At 55.1% G+C, this 17323-nt stretch overlaps 1 protein-coding gene across 1 annotated transcript; it reads right to left on the bottom strand.

Annotated features, from left to right (window-relative positions):
* Positions 1–1977: 1977 nt before the first annotated feature.
* Positions 1978–16890, bottom strand: SLC35F6 (solute carrier family 35 member F6). The gene is made up of 6 exons (XM_068564301.1): positions 16700–16890; positions 9397–9469; positions 8334–8505; positions 7873–8085; positions 7023–7133; positions 1978–5696 (listed from the first exon to the last, which is right to left on the bottom strand). The coding sequence occupies exons 1-6, from the start codon at positions 16774–16776 to the stop codon at positions 5227–5229; spliced, it is 1116 nt and encodes a 371-aa protein (XP_068420402.1). The 5' UTR covers positions 16777–16890; the 3' UTR covers positions 1978–5226.
* Positions 16891–17323: the final 433 nt, after the last annotated feature.

Below are 17323 nucleotides of genomic sequence, written 5' to 3'. Positions count from 1 at the left end.
GCCAGATGAACTTGTGGACTGACCCCAGGAAACAGAGTATGAAAGAGACAAGTTACCTAATTGTGAGGTGACCCATCATCCAGCATCAAAGCCAGGATCAAAATGAGCACCAGGACAGTCATCCTCAGAGCAGGATTCAGCACTTCTGGGAGAATGAGAAGCTGGCCCAAGGAAGAGAATTCTGGTTTCTGGAGAGGCCAGGGCCAGTCCCTGTGTATATGTGGGGCTGGGGCTGGCATCCTGCCAGGTCTCACCCTTCCTGAACAGCAGTAAGTGACTGAAAGATGAGTGAACTCCGCCAAAGTGGCCTCCTTTTCTTTGGGCATTAAGGTCGATCATGAGTCCCAACCACACCTGGTGCCTCTTGCTGGTCGGCCATGGAAGGGTTTCTAGGTCATCAGTAGGGACAAAGACCACAGATTCCTGGGGCCACCTGTGAATATATCTGGTTCACTTCCTTTATCCATGGGACAAGGAGACTGATGCCTGGGAGAGGAAGGGGCTTCTCAGGCCCCTAGTCAGAGCCAGATTTGGAACTCGGTCTCCACAGTCAAGAACTCTACCCACTGCATCAAGCTGCCACAGAATCCAAACTGTCTAACTCAAGTCTTTACCTTGGATTGGGGAACAGAACTTGAGAATACTACTCTGTATCGAATTTTGATGGCTCTTTCCTCTTCTGACATTTATAAATAAAAGTAAACAAACACTATTTTATACTGATGCCTTTTGAATGATTTTGTGATGCCCACGGTGACATCCTCCTTGGTTGTTCCAGGATTCTGGTGGGAGTTCCTGCCTACCTCAAGAAGGTAACGACTAACTCTCAACAACAGGCAACTGGATTGAAGTGGGTCTACGGTCCCTTAAAGCCTCTTGAGTTTGCTGACTGGAGCTGTGCTTGGGGATACTCAGTGGGTCCACTGGCGATAGGGAGTGGGGTGAGCAGTCTGGTCCAGAAGACCCCCTTTGGGTGGCAGGTTACACAACATAAGATCCAACAGCCAAGGGCTCTAAAATGTAAGTCTACTCTCTGAATGACTCTTATCTTCATCCTCTCCACCATTTTTCTAGCTCAGACCCTGATTAACCAAAGGGTGTTTGTTTTACTGGTCTCTGCCTTTAGTACCTCTCGATGCTAACCAAACCTGTCTCCATATAACAACCAGGCGATCTTTCCAAACAGCAATTTGGGTCATGTCACTCCCTTCTTAAAACTCTCCGTGGCACCCTACTAAAGATAGAGTTCTAGAGCCTCAGCAAAGCCTAAAAGGCACAGCAGTACCTGGGCGCCTGCGCCCCTCTCTGGCCTTGTCTCTTGCCACTCCCTGTGTTGCCCGCTCTTTGCCCGCAAACCAGTCTATTTACCTGCAGCTCTTGAATACATCAGCTGGTTACACATGTACACATTTCTGTGCTTTTTACAAGCTGTTCCTTCCTCCTAGAATATCATTTCCTTTTCCCCTCCTCCCAGCCTGGAAGACTCCTGCTCACCCTGCAACATGGGCTCAAGTGGAGCGGACGGCTCCGGGCGCTCGGCCACGTGCTCTCTCCTGCGCCGCCTCCCCTGCCCTCATAAAAGGCCTCTCACTACTGCACATCGTGCTGGGCTGGAATTCCTTCTCTACACATTCGTCTCTCCTGTTTTCTCTGATGGATCCAGTTCTTGGAGCACTTCAGTTCTCAATAAAGTTTGCTGAATTCTAGGATAGAAATCCCGTATTAAATTTTTTTTGACAAAACACAGATGTAGAAAACAAACTTACGGTTACCAGGGGGGAAAAGGGGGGAGGGATAAATTGGGAGATTGGGATTGACATATACACACTACTATATATAAAATAGATAACTAATAAGGACCTACTGTATAGCACAGGGAACTCTACTCAATACTCTGTAATGACCTATGTGGGAAAAGAATCTAAAAAAGAGTAGATATATGTATAACTGATTCACTTTGCTGTACAGCAGAAACACAACATTTTATTTTTGTTTTTATTTTTGGCTGCGCCGCATGGCATATGCCGCGTGGCATACGGGATCTTAGTTCCCTGACCAGGGATTGAACCCATGCCCTCTGCAGTGCTGCAGTGGAAGCACCGAGTCTTAACCACTGGACCGCCAGGGGAGCCCCTGACACAACATTTAAATCAATTATACTCCAATAAAAGTCTTTTAAAAAGTGAAAAAACAATTTTTTTGACAAGAGTTCCTAACGAAGAAGGGCGATTTATAAACTTTTATGGCTACAGAGGGAACCCCTTGCTGACCTAGGGTTTTCAAAGAATGTAGTCAACAGAAGGCCAGAGGGGCTCTTAACCAAGGGAAACATGAAAAAACTAGATCAATCTGTAAGCACGTCAGGTAGGTGAACATATTTAGGAAACTAAGAACTTCTCTTTTGTAGGCAGCCAAGGTCTTGAGCGGTAACATCACTTGTCCAAAGCCACCCAGTGAAGGGAGAGACGGAGCTGAGTACACATATCTCTGGCTCCCCCTAAACCGCATGGCTGTTTGCTCCAATCCTCCTACCGTCCTCTGATCTCCTTGAGTGCTGTTTGCTTGTTAAAGTACAGAGACCTTTGGACAGAGCGAAGGCAAATGGAACCATCTGGCACGGTCCTAAACCTCTTGTGGGCAGCAAGCCTGAGGGCTACTCCAGGACCTGGATGGCAGTCCTGGAGGACACCCCAGCCCCAGGGTCCCCCAGGACCACTATGAATGGGGCAGGGACTGGTCAGTTCACTACAGGGCAGATAGTCTGAATTACACTGTATTTGAACTGATGTTTACGGAAGTCTGTTATCAGTCAATTCTAATTTGGGGTCCAGGGCCCCATTATTCCACTCAGAGCAGTAGGCCACAGCTACAGACATTCCTCACAACCCTCTAGACTCAGCAGGAGAGTGGAGATTCTTTCCCCCTCCGCCCCCATTACCAGCACGACACAGCATGGCCTCTCAAACTCATCCTCCGAAGCACCCCAGACACTAGGATAGAGAGGACACACCTCCAGGGTCTGGAAGGGTACTTAGGGTCAACATAAAAATTTTACGAGGCATCCTGTTTTATCGTATAATCAATGTGAAGTTTACACTCCATTCCACAATGGTATGTTTTAACAAAACATTCCTCCCCCTCTGAGCAAAACCAATGCTCCACACCATGGCGCTGCTGGGACTTCAGTGCCTGACAGACCACCCTGGTGGGCAGTGCCGCCTTACAGGACGCTCCACTGTACGTTGGCATTTACAGCCACCTTCCATTTATATTTTAGGCAATATTCACAGCCATCCTGTGAGATGCAGGCTTCCCCATTTTAGAGATGTGAAGACCCAAAGCTCCAGGAGATAAAGCGAGTTGCCTGAGTGGGTGGCAGGCCTGACCGTAAGTCCCCTCCCCATCCTCTGCCACCTCTCACCACTGAAGTCCCATTATAATCCCCCCGACACTTCAATGCTAAAATCCACACGTGATTTCTATGATTTGGTACTTTACAGCTTTTCCATCCAACGTTCTAGACGTTACCTCCAGGAATGTCCTAACCCTTGTGCTCCTTCCCTCTCATTAAAGAAAAAAGTCCACACTGCCAACTCCCCTCTTCTTTTTAAAAATAAAACGCCTGAAACAACACTGTAAGGCCCCAGTTTTTTGGACAAAGCAGCTATAGCACCCATCACCCTCGATCTCCATTTCCTTCTTCCTGTGACACACACCGTGGCCCAGAGGAGCTCAGGGTCCCCCGAGACTCGGAGCTGGTGGGATAGAGAGGCCTTTCTCTCCTGACGGTAAGAACCTGCTGGATTCCCACAGCCCGAGGGCTTTGCTTGTCAGAGATCCCTTCTCCCAGGATCTATTTTAAGGAAGGCATTCGGTATTTGTTTCACGACTGAGCTGCCCAGGAAAGTGATCTGCCACAGAGCGAGGACCACTGGAATGAAGGGCCGCTCAGCTCCCTGGGGTCCCTGCTGCCAGCCCCTCTCTTCAGGGTGGGGTTACTGGGAGGATAACAGCACAGGATGCCTCTCTCCCAGCCACAGGAAGTACCCCCAAAGATCTCAGAGACTCTTATGGTAAGTGGGCCCACAGGCTTGGAATCAGGCAAACCCAGCTTGACATACCGGCTCCACGAGGAAGTCACCTGACCTTCTCTGGGCCACACTTTTCTCACCTGCATCCACCTGTGCAGGCTGTTATGCAAGAGAATGAAAGCTAAGCACTTAACATAACGCCTGGGATACCAGCATCACTCTCAACGGTAGACTCCCGGTAAACCCATCACCCTGGAGGGTTATCCATGGTGTCTGTCGGGTGGCTGGGGGTGAGGCAGAACCCCAGACGTGCTCTACAACCCAGCCGACTGCCTGGTCCTGTGGCTGCACAGCCAGAGCCCATGGCAGGAGAGCCCTTTTGCCAAACAACTTATAACTCTGGGACTCAAGTTTCCTCATCTTTAAAATGGGAGGTGAAGAGTTCATAAAAGCTATTATCAAGGGCTGCCTGGAAATCCCCCTGTAACTTCTCCCAGGTGGGGAGGACTTCAAGGTGTGAGCAAGGATGCCAGAGCAGGCGTGGGGAGGAGCGCCATGGGCAGGGGGCATCTTCAATAAACGGGCTGTCACTCCTTCCCCAGGTTGGTCAAAACCACAGCCCTGCAGAATGGGCCCAATTGGGCCGGAAGGCACGGAAGCCACACCGTGGACACCTTCTGCAGAGCAGGACGCCAGGGCCCAGAGTGGCCAGGTACAGGGCTGGGGAGCACACACTGAGTTTGCGGCAAGGCCCTGGCTGAAACCTTGGTTCCCAGACAGGGTTAGGGAGTATCTTACAAGTTTTAGAAACTGTGGTGCTTAGTTCTATTAGAATTTGCTCAGTGACCTCTCTTCTTGGGAGAATCACACTTAGCTTATGGTTTAGGAGGAAACCCTAGGGCTGCTGGTTCCTGCAATTCTACTCCATGATTTAGCTCTAGTGTTGCAGGAGGGGCTGGGGAAGCCTGCTGGGGGTCGGGCACTGCACTCAGGCCTGAATGGGGTGGTGACAAAGGAGGACCTGGGTGTTGTGTCATCTTCTGTGGCAGCAGCTGCCCTGGGCGGCAGGAGGGGGGGGTCTGTGGGGAGGGGGCAGGGCGAGGCCTCGGGGACAGGGCACTTGAGGTTCACCAGCCCACGTGGCCTCAGCCTCGGGGTGAACAAGGAGCGTCCAGGTGGCAGTAGAGCGGGAGGCTCAGCTGGCATCGTTGATGGCAGTCCGAGGGCCCCCCAGCAGTCTCTCATGCTCGCCCTCCTCCGCCGGGGGCCGGCCCCTGGAGAGGCGGCTCAGGAGCAGGCGGTGCAGCCCGTTGTAGAGGGCTGTGCCCGCCAGCAGGACGAGGAAGCCAAGGATCTGCAGCGGGTGGAAGGCCTCCCAGCCCAGCGTCAGGCTCAGGGCCCAGATGACAACGGTACGCAGGCTGTCCAGCACCATTCGGGTGGTGGCGCTCAGCTCCTTGGTGACACTGATGCCTGCAAAGTTGAAGAAGGCGATGCTGCTGATGTTGCCCAGCAGCGCCAGCGCGATGAGTGGCTGTCGGCCCACCTGGCAGAAGGCGTCCAGCGCGTCCTCCAGCGTCCCGCGAGGGTTTCCACTGAAGGAACCGGCGGGGATGTAGTACATGGGCACCAGCAGCAGCGAGAGGATCACGAAGCCAAAGAGGCCTGCGGGAGCAGAGGGAGCACGTCACGCTCTCCGCGGGGTCCCCAGCCCCGCCGCAGGCCCCGGCCCACCCCGCTGGGCCCCGCTGACCTCCCAGCCTCCCCTTCCGAGCCACCCTCGCACCAGTTCCTTCCTTCCAGGTCCTGGAGCCGCTCTGCTCGTTAGGAACTACAACGGCCTACAGAATGGGCTCTGACGGCCCCTTCTCCACTTTAATCTGCGTTTTCTGACTGGACGAAGAATAGGAAATACATTTTATATTGCGACCAGTGCACAGACATGTACACATACTTTCACAAAACGACAGCTACCCTTACAATGTACATACAATGCTCTCGGACACTTTTTAAACTCAATTCTGTTCACGGACAAAAGGACTGCTGGCTGCAAGCACGACACTGATCTCACAAGTGTGGAAAAACAGAGCTCTCTAACTCAGCGCTGTTGGTCTGTGACAAGGAGCTGGGCCAGAATGTAAATCATGGCTCTGCTTCACTCAGAAAGTCTTGCTAGGAAAAAAAAGTGAGTGGAAGCAATCAGTATGCTTGATGACATAGTTGATTTCGGTGGTTAACGTTCTGCCGTAAGCCCTCAGCTCCCGGTGGACCAGGCACCAAGAGCTCCCTGACAAGCCCGTAGGTCACACTTCGGTAGCACTGCTCTAATCCGCCCTACTAGTTTCATAATTTTAAAGCATCACTTTGACTTACTTCCCTGCTCAAAAACCTTTCGTGGCTCTTCCCTGCCTGTCATTTAAAGTCTAAATCCACTTGCCTGATGTTCAAGGTTCTCCAAGATATGACCCTGACATATTCAATTCCTGATCATTTCCCCTACATCAAACCTGTACCCCCTCCAAACTATTCCTCACTGGTTTCCAAACTCACATCCAGCTCCCCATGCCTCCACTCTGCCTGGCGTTCCCTCCCGTCCATTCTTGCTTGCTGAAATCTGTAGCACAAATGCCACCTTCCCTGGGCCATGACACTCAGATATGCTTGGCAAGTGAAGCGTCACTTGAGTAAAAGCGGTCCGAGCTAAAACGCACCGCCTGCTCCTTTCCTGCTGGTCGGTTCCTCTAGAGCGGGGCTTGCGTTTCATTCATCTTCGTCCCTGTCCTCCCTTAGCTCCTGGCCGAGTGCACGGCAGCTGTCAGGGTATTTGTCAACACGAACATGGTGAAGGGAGTGAGGAAGGAGGGCGGGAGGCTCGCCCTTCCCAGAGGCCCCCAGCGCCTCGCCAGGCGCCCTCTCTGCATTCCCTCCATGTGCCACCCCACAGGGTGCGCTCCACCCAGCGCCCTCCTGCCAGCCTGTGTTCACACGCACCCTCAGTGCCGACTGCCCGCAGTGGGTGCACGTTGTGCTTGTAGACAAACTTCTCCTCCAGCACCATCTGGATGGAGACGATGATCTGGGCCATGATGATCAGCAGGTCCCCTGTGGGAAAGGAGGGGCCCAGGGTGAGGCCAGGCTGAGGCAGACATCCCAGCCCACGGAAACCTAAGAGCCCCTGCAGCCCCCGTCTCCGCAGGGCACCGTACAGTCCACAAGGTCCGGCCATGACAGCCCCCGCGCCTGACCTCCTGGCCCCTGCGGGGTGAGGCAGGCCAGCAGGGAAGGCACTGTCACCCGCCCTGGGCTAAGGCTCCAGAAGGTCCAGGGGTCTGCCTGGGCCTGAGGGCTGCACAACTGGGGTAAGCAGGTCTTTTGAGAAGCAACAGGCTTTGAGATGGACATTTCTGGTTTAATCCTGCCACGCGTGACCAGGGTGGCCACTTCACTGTAAAACGGGCTGCAGTGCTCCCTTTCCGGGACTGTGAGGATGGCAGTGATGACGAGCACGGTGCGAAGCATGCTTGGGCGCTCGGTAAGTGCTCAGTCAACATCCATTCCTTTCCTCTTCCGGATCCTGCAGTCTGCGTGGCTGTAAGTAAATCGCAGAACTAGCCCTCTCCTTCCTCGGACCTCCCCGCTCCTTACCCACCCCTCCCTCATGCTGCTTGTCCCTTGCTGGTCTTCCCTACACTCTTCCCGTCACCTCGAGAGCAGGTACATGTCCACATCAGCTGGTGTCCCACATGCCCTCCCCCAGGGCTTGGCGGACAGCAGAGCTTGTAAAATGCTTTGTCGAGTGACTCTGTGCAGGACAGCCCCGGGATGCCCACCCCGGCCACACCTGTGATCACTTCGCTGAGCTTGTGCTGACTGTCGTGCTTGCTCAGGAGGTCAGCCAGGCCCACGACCACCAGCCCTGCGATGGTCGCGAGGATACCCAGCCACTGGCTCAGGGCCAGCCTCCGTCCCAGGAAGGTCACCGAAAACAGGCCTGTGAATATGATCACTGCTCCCCGCAGCATCTGGAAGCTGGAAGCACTGGTCATGTTCAGGGCTAGGAGAGGAGAGACATGTGACGTTAGCTCCTAAGGGCCCAGCTTGTCTGTTCACTGAGGTGTCCTCAGGGCTGACAGGGCTGGCACGTGGTAAGTACTCAGTTAACCTTGGTTGGGGGCGTGTGTGTAAAGGTCGATGGGAGAGGGGCGGGGCGAGCTGAGGATGAGTTGGGGGTGGCTCTTTCTCAGCAGCCCCCTTGGGCCACAGGCTTCGCTGAGCCCTTGGCAGCCCAGCTTGGCTACTCACCCACATACATGATGCTGGTCCCGGTCATGTCGCAGAGGGCTGGGGGCAGGAAAAGAAGGGGGTTGAAGGGCTGCTGGGGATCCGCGCTGGTGTCTGGGTGCCCTGCAGCTCTGCACCGGAGTAGGTAGAAGGCAGCCAGGCAGGAGAACTCCCCCAGGAACATGCCCACTGCCTGCAGGGACAGAACCAGGACTTCAGAGCTGGAAGGAAGACCGCCTATAACAAGAGTTTTTTTTTTTTTTTTGGCCATGCTGCACGGCTTGTGGGATCTTAGTTCCCCAACCAGGGATCAAACCTGTGCCCTCGGCAGTGAAAGCATGGAGTTCTAACCACTGGACTGCCAGGGAATTCTCTGTAACAAAATTTTTTAAACATAACCTTTCTTCACACAGGAGTTTACTTATAACCCCAACATGTAAAACAGACAAAAGCAGAACTGCTCTGTGTGGGAGGCCAGAGCCTGCCTCCTAGGTCTACCCCTAAGCTCTTCAAACACCTCGACGGAAACCCTAAGGCTGTGTAGAGCCTGATCTGAAAACCCACCAATCTAGACCAATCCCTGGTCACGTTCCAGATGGAGAAACTGAGGCCCCGACAGGCTTGAGAACTTATATAAGGTCACAAAGCAAGTTGCTGGCAGAGCTGGACTAAACTTTAAGTCTCCTGCTTCCCAGTCTAGCAATAAGGTACCTTCCATTGATGGTGTCTGCCCTGCCCCAGTGGGGTCTGGGCTCCCCGTGGTTGGGGAGCAGGTTTTACGACAGGGCTGGACTTTTCCAAATGTGTCCTGACTTGGCCATGGTGAGGGCTGGCCTCACGGAGTCCAGGGCATGACCGCTCACCAGGACTTGTGCAGGCTTCCTACAGGGGACTGTGCCTTCTGCCCCTTTCCAGGGGCACCTCACACCCTGGCCTCTCTTCTGGGAGGGAGAGAGAGAAGCAAGTGGCTCTCCTGAGAGCAAGGGAGGACGCCCCCACCCCAGGTCAGGAAGCAGCATGGCCTCGTGGGGGCCCCTGACCTGAGGCCTGGGAGACGGAGATGGGCGAGGACAGGCACAGATACCTGGAGGAAGGGATGCTGGAAGCTGTGCTCCTGGCTCCCTCCGCAGCCTGGGGCCACGAAGTTGTCCGCCCACCTGCAGCAGACAGAGAGAAGGTCAAACCCTGCAGTGTGGCAGCGGGCTCTCCCACCCGGTCCTGGGGCCTGCAGAGAGCTCACACCTCCTGAAGCCAAGAGACCAGACTTAGCGGACTCGGCCCAGAGCGGGGCTCCCTCTCGAAGGGACCAGTCTCCGCGGCAAGGAGTCTTCCCCTGGGATGGTAGACAGAACGCGGGGGCCTGGGACCCTTTAGCTGAAATCTCATGAACCTCTAACAGAAATTTAGCATTTCCTCCATTTATGAGTGTAGTATTGCAGTACCTGCGACTTTGTCACACACGGAAATCACAGCTCTTCTCATTATCACATTCGAGTCACTGCAGATATTGTGAAGTATTATTTACACTCATCACTGCTCCAAAATTACAGTAATTAGACCCACTGCTTACTATTTCATGTGTTAACAAGTGCATGCACACATGTACATTACTGTATCACAAATTGGCTTGTTTAATGTCTTGATAACTTTATTTCAATACAATTAGCTTTTTCTGTAATCCTTGGTCTTTTATTTGCACGTTTTAAAACACTACTCTAGGCTTCACCAGACTATCAAAGTGACCCATATCAAGAGTCCCTGGTCTACAAGGTCACGTGGGCCCTGGGAAATGGCCACCTGACACAGACCACCCGGTCACCTTCACATAACCTGAAGGGTCTGGAGGGTTTCCTCTAGCACTGGCTCGGAAGCAGGTGGCAAGTATATGGCACTTGTGGAGTGGGTGCCAGCCAGCACCCAGGCAGATGGGCCTGATTATGGCATGCTCCCCGCTGAGCCCAGAGTCCGTCACGGCACAGCACTCTGGGCAGCTACCGCCAACCCTTTTGCACTGACCGCCGTCTGTCACTAAAACTTCTGCCTCTGAATTTCACTCTCGCTGGCCTTAGTTATGTCCCTGGGAATCTAATCTCTCTTTCATTTGAAAGCCCTTCATATATGTGGTGACTTCCCCACCTTCTGAATCTTCTCCTGGTTAAGCAGCCCCAGCCCTTGCTAACCTTTCACTCCCCTGGCTGCTGACTTCTGGAAGCACTCTGGTGGGCCCAGGCCCAGAGCCAAGGGCACGTGATCTGGCCCAGACTGAGTCGGGCAACAGGGCGGCCCCTCCCACGTGTTGGACATCCTGGTTAGTTGACCTGGCTTGGACTGCATGGGCCACATCACACTGCTGACTCAAGTCAATGCAGACCCAGGGCCGCTTGCAGTGGGCCACTGACCTGCCCCCGCTGCAGCAACCCCACTCGTAGGCGGTGGCGGTCCCTAAAGTGTAAGACTCAGGACTTCTTCTTAAATGTCTTTCCTTACAATGTTTGTCAAGAGCAGCTACATCGTGGTCCCCGCCCCATCTGCTGGCTCCTCTGTGCACAAGCCTCGGCTCCCGGAGCGCAGGGACGCCTTCTGCTTCCTGTGCCCCAAGCAGGGGCCACTGGTCATGCCAAGCTGTGCAGGTCTGGGTTTGACAAAGATCCTGTGCAGGCGGGGCTTCTCTGTGCCTGAGTCTGAGGAGGGGCACAGGGAGCTCTTTCCCACAGCCCGGGGCAAGTGGGCAGGTGGTGGGAAGGGCGGGCTGAGCGCTGGTGGTAGCACAGACCTGGAGGGAGAGATCACATCTACAAAGAGATCTGAACATATCCCAGGGCAAGTGAACAAAACAGGACTATGGCAAACTTATCTCAAGGTAGGAGACCCCACCCACTCCCACAGATGTGAGGAGGGAAGGTAGGAGGGCTTCTGGTGCTTGGGAATGGTGCAGGTCAAAGGAGAGCTGATGGGCAGCTAGAAGTTCTGATATGCCTGGTTGGGAAGGCAGAGGAAATCTGGGTCAGGGGATCAGGCTGGAACCAGACCCAGTACCAAAGGGGCAAAGAAAACCCCCATCAAGGACAGAAACCACCTGTTCTCTGGGGTCTCATTTCTGCCCGATCTGCTGTAGATTGTGACTCTGGGATCCCCAGGCGGGGCAGGACAGGACAGGACATGGGATGTGGGTGTGGGACACACACCACCTGTATGGCTCACTCAGCCTGGCCTGCTCTCCAGCCAGACTCACCTTCACAGACAGAGCCCTCTGGGAGGGCCTGGGTGAGGCAGCTGAGCAAAAGAGAGAAGCCAAGGAGAGCAAAGAGGTCAAGCTTTACCAAGGGCGCAGGAACAAATGCCCTGCGGCGAGTGAGCAGGTCAGAGAGAGAGTTCCCAGGGCTCCTCCAGGAGGGACAAGGGAGGTCCTGCCAAGTTCATGGTCAATCAGAAGCCTAGGGCAAGGGCTGGTATGGAAGCCCCTTCCCCATCCTGGGGCCACATCCAGAGCACAGACTGGCAGGCTCGAGACCCCCGATCCAGCAGTGGGGCCACCTCCTGGAACTCCCCCTGGGCTACTGCCTGTGCACCTTACTCTCATGACAACTCATATCTGCATCACTTTCTGGTTCCATAGTCCTTGTCACTTGGGAGGCTGTGAACTCAGCATCCAGCAACTTCCATAGCTTTCAATCCCCTGCTCCTGGCACATTATTATACAGAAGTTCAAACATTTTTTTTGTTGTTGAATGAATGGGACTTCCAGACACCGCTAGACAAATAGGCAGGTACTACAGTCCAAAGGCAATGTATCCATGACTGCTAATTTGCCACCTGGTCTGAGGTGTCCCCTGCTGGTGGGACCAGCTGGGCCTGCCCTTCCCTAGGGAGGGGCACTGCACGGGGAGCTGGCTGTAGGGCTGGAGCTAAGCCTCCTCCCCTCCCCCTGCGCTGTCTGCTTTCTCCAAGGGGTGGCTCTGCCTGAACAGGCTGGGGCTGGCAGGTTCCCAGCAGGGGAAATGGAATCTTTTTGTATCTCAGTGCCTGGGGCAGGTTTACACCCCAAGGGTTTGGGTGTCAGGACAGGCTGCCCTGCCCAGACTCTTGGGGCCAGGGAGGAGTTCAGGCCTGCAGTCACTTTGGGATAGAGTCAGGCTTCTCATCTTGGCCCTGGGAAACGTTTGGCTCACTGTGCAGTCTCAGAAGGACCCCAGGTAGCACAGAACACGAGCCGAAAGCCAGACCCGGTTCATCTGGGGGTGAAAGCAATCACTCCCCAGTGGATAGCACTTATCTCTTTGCAAAACGCTTCACTAACATGTTTTTATGAATGTACAATTCACTGTGTACTGACTTTGTACCAGGCCTGTACTTCTCCCTGAGGAGGCTGAGCACTTCATGTGGGCTGTGTGGTTTAGGCCTCACAACAAGGATCCTCATTTTACAGACAGGGTCTCCAGACCTTGGGGTGGAGAGAGCCGTGTTCAGGCTCATACAGTTAACAATGGGCGGATCTGGGGCCAAACCCATCTGCTTGCACTTATTTTCAGAAAAGGCAGCAGGATACACGGAAAGCTCAGACTTTTGACTCTCACAGGTTGGATGTGTTATAGATATCTCACCTCTAAATTGGGGATAATAATGCCAACACTGATGAATTGGCAAAAGTAATAAGACATATAAGACCTGGCTTATGGCAGGTGGTCAATAAAAGTTCTTTGCTGCCCCTTCTCCCTCTTTCTCCCCTGCTGAGCAGGAGCCACTTCCCCTTGTGTTGGGCGGGTGTGGCCCCAGCTCTGCTCCAGCCTGAAAGCTTCCGGGGAGAGTATCCATCCTCTGGGACCCAGCCTGCAGGCTGACGCAGAGGCACCTGGAGGGCCACAAAGTGCTGAAAGAGGAGAACTCAGCCATCATCTCGGGAAGCTCCTTGTTTGAGAGATGAGAAACCCAGGGACCAGACAGGGCTTGAGGGACATAGGGAAGCACTAGGAGCCAGGAGCACCACCCCCTGTTCTGTGCTCCTTCCTCAACACCGATCACCTTCTTACTCAAGTTTCTTCCCACCCCCCTGGCTGAGGTGGGGAAAAGGTCAGCCCTGCAGATGGGCCCTCCATTCTCTCTGGACACTATATCCTGGGGAAAGCTGTGGGCAGGAGGCCTTGGGGACCCACCAGGCTCAGGCTGAGGCCACATGAGGAAGTGCCCTCCACTGGCAGAGGCGGGCTTCCTTTAGAGTTCCCTGGGCCTTGGAGGGCTCCGGGTGGGCTACCCTTACTAGGGGTGAGTCACTCTGGCGTGGCCTTGCTCAGTAAACTCAGAGCTCAGCGTTCTGAGAGGCATACGCGTCTGTGTGGGACCAGGGGTGGCGGTCAGAAGCTGAGGAAGTGGTTTATGCGGCTGCCTCGCACGGATTAGCTGTGCATCCATTCCCCACAGAATCTGTGCCATTTCCGCTCTCATCCTGGGTCTGTTAAGCCCAGTGAGTCAGCTTCTTTCTCTGGCTTGGGATCTTCAGAAGGGCCCCAGGGCTTCTCCACTCTCTGAGGTGTCATAGCAGGTGGCCCTGGCTCACGTGGTGATAAATGACGACAGCCCCCCCTCTCTTAAGTATTAGATAACTCTCCTCAGTAGATCTTACAAGGAGTCTGGGGAGAAGGTGGGGCACGGATTATCATGCCCATTTCATAGATGAAACTGAGGCTTGGAGAGGCCCAGTGACTCATCTAATCCCATAGCTTCCAAGTCTCATGCTCTTTTCACTGCTACACTGCCCTGCTGACTTAAGGCTTTCTCCAGCTGGCCTGAACCCCTCTGAAGCAATTATCCTGTGCCCACTTTTGGAACCTATGGGTGGGGGGAGGGGCAGCTGCCAAGGCAAAAGTTAGAGCTGGCGCAGGAAGGACAGTGAGAGTCCTTCCCTAAAAGAGGCCCAGTGATCGCAGGCCTCCTGCCACCTTCCTGCAGGCTCCCCGGACCCAGTGAGCCTGACTGTTGGAGAAATGACCCCCACGGCCCCTTCATGGCTGGGTGGGCTTCACAGCCTGCAGAAGTTTAGGAGGGGATGTGAGCCTTCCTGAGTGAGTGTCTACTTGACCCTGGTTCTTTACATGCAGAACCCCAGCTGGATTCAGGAGAGTGGGGCTCCGAAATGTGCACTGGTTCAGGCAGACAGCCCTACGCGGTGCCAGAGGAGGGCAAATGTTTGGTCTCCAGGAAGTGCATCAGCAGAAGCCTGGTGAGGGGGGAGAAAGCAGCTACAGAAAGGAGAAGCGAGGGACCTTCTGCCAACACCCAGGGACGAGGCTACAGGGCCAGCCTGATCGGTGACTTTCCCTCCTGGGGGTAGGTGATCCCCAGCCCCAGCCCAGCCCAGCCCGGCCAGGCCGGCTCCCTGCAGCACACCCAATCCTGCTGAGTGGGCAGTGACCTCCTGCAGCGGACAGCTGACCTGTGGTCCCAGCACAGCAGCAACACATGCTCACGCCCACTTCCTCACCCACTGTCTTCAGTCCTTCAGGGCTGAGGATCCCCTGGCTTCTTAGCTGACCGGTCTGGAGTTTTTTTTACAGAAGGAGCTGAGTCAGCACAGTTTACCTCAGTAGGTAACTCAGCTCTCCTTGCGGATGGTGGCCCTGGCAGACCACAGCCACCCTATAAGCACCAGACTGAGGCCTTGGCTTGTGGGACGGACGGACAGATGACTTGTTCTGCTGCAGTCAGATCCTGAGATGGGAGCCCTCAGGTTGAGTTTCCTTTCTAGCTAAGGGCTCAGCAAAAGGAGTACCCTTCAGAAGGCCTCAGGGCCCAGGAGCCCAGCACAAGACACAGACACAGCAAGCCAGAGCCCAACCAGAGAGACAGGTGGGCCTCACCCAGAGGTCCACCTCCTGTGGAGAAGGGAGGACACTGTGATTGCCAAGCGTGTACACATCTGTCTCCTCTGCTGCAGATTCTAAGCATCTCAAAGCCTGGGACCTTCTCTCGGTCACTTCTGTCTCCTTCCCTAGGTCTAGGCAGTGCCTTACATGCCTGATGAATCGAACAGGATACTTCTCTCCCAGACCTCTCTTCGGGGTCACTTCTCACATCACTGATGGAGTACGCTGGGAAGGAACACCCTCAAAAACGAATAAGATATGACTATCCCCACCACCCTCAGGGGGCCTGGAGTGCAGCCCAGAGGGTGACTGGGGTGACTCCCCTTTGCTCTGGAGCCTGGCAGGGCTCAGGTGGAAGGGAGGTCTGACTGGGAGAGGGTCACTGTCTACTGTCCTCCATGTGCACCTTGGAATTGGTTCAGAGAAAGGGCAGGCTCTGGGTACTGGGGCTCTTAGACGGTGGGCAGAGGGGCAGGAGGGCCCCGCCCCGAGGTGGGAGCAGAGAAAGGGACAAAGGGCCGCCAAGAGAAGGGGCTGCTTCCCGGGCTTCCCGCTTGTTACAGAGAGGAGGCTGGGCTCGGTCCCTTAGCCTCATGACAGCCCCAGGTCCTCAATCCCCAACCTCCTGAGGACTGTCCTCACTGTCCCACGAGCACCACACCCTCTTACATCAGAGCTGAACTGCCCCCCTGCCCACCCTGCCTGGGTTAATGACACTTCTGTTCCCCCAGGCAGAAGCCCAGGAGTGATTACTGGATCCTGTGGGTCAGGCCCCCTGGCTTCACTCTGCACCTGGTCTCTCCCACCTGACCCTTCCCTTCCCACCTCACTGCCGCCTCCTAGTTCCCCTTATCTGCTCTGCAGCAGCCTTGGAGTGGTCTTCCCTGCAGCCAACTACTTTTCACCGTGACCCCCAGGTTCACCGTATCACTTTTAACATGCCACTCCCCATCTCACAAACCCCTCTTGGATTATGGGATAAAATCCAGCCTGGGCGTTCGGTGCTAGTTACAATCCACTTGGATCTGGCCTTGCTGTTCCTGCCTCGATGTTCCCACCACATGTAGAAATCCTACCGAGGCTTCGAGGCCCAGCTGTAACCCTTCCTCCAAGAGGGGCCCATGGTGCACCCCCTTCTCTGTCATCGCAGCCCTCCACGCTCACTGGTCACTCGGTCCGCACGACGTTTATTGTAGCCCTCCCTGGCCCACAGCTCCTGGAGGGCGGGGCCCCTGATGCCAGCTTGGAAGGGGCAGGGGAGAGAAACTCCCTCCCGTTTAAAGATGAGGAAACTGAGGCGTTGAGTTAGAAAGTGACTCGCTAGGATCAAGACACAGCGAATCAAAGCCGGGGCTCGGATCCTCCAGCCGGGGACAAGGCCCTGCCCCGCATTTCCCTGCGCCTCGTACCCCTTGGGTGGTCCATAAACCGCATGAACGGATCAGAGCAACTGAGCTGGCTGGTGAAGCCAGGAAAGGAGAGCCGCGAAGGGAGGGCGCGGAGTCCCCTCCCGGCCAGGCCCGGACTCACTTTGCCGAGAGCGTGTTGATGGAGCCGGTGACGAGCATGAGCCCGGCCAGGAACAGCTGGTACTTGGTCCAGGCCATGGCGGCGGATGCTGGGAGCGCGAAACAGGAGCGCAACCTCCGCGCGCGCTTGAGGTGGTAGCCCCCAAACTGGTCACCCCCGGGGTCTGGGGCGCGAGTGCTTCCGGGCCGGCAGTCACATGACCTGAAAGGCCCCGCCCCGCGCCTGCTCACTCCGCCCCCAGGGAGGGCGCGGGGGGCCTGGCGTCTGCGCTCTCCAGAGCCGGAGCCGGGGGCGCTGGTCCTCACAGAGTGACAGTGTCAAGTCACGGGCCCAGGTCTCCCCATCTGCAAAAGGGGCTGATGGGACGATGAAGTGAGAATGCACCGTGGATATTAGAGCGTTCTGTAAACCCTTTAGAGAGACTGAGCTGAACAATGTCAGAGGCAAACTACGAAGTAGAAACGTCCAGCGTGGGAATCTCCTTTCTACTGGATACCCAGGGAACTCCCAGGAGGCCTGAGACGTGTCCCTAGAGATCCCAACCCGCGGTGTTGCTCACATCTTACAGAAAAGTGGCGTAAGAATCTAGTTCCTGCTCCCTGGGAGACCGTTTTATAGCCAAGG

The sequence above is a fragment of the Eschrichtius robustus genome, chromosome 15, assembly GCF_028021215.1.
Source record: "Eschrichtius robustus isolate mEscRob2 chromosome 15, mEscRob2.pri, whole genome shotgun sequence".
Classification (NCBI taxonomy): domain Eukaryota; kingdom Metazoa; phylum Chordata; class Mammalia; order Artiodactyla; family Eschrichtiidae; genus Eschrichtius; species Eschrichtius robustus.
Note: the sequence above shows the minus strand (reverse complement) of the source record. Positions and strands in the feature narration are given on the sequence as shown.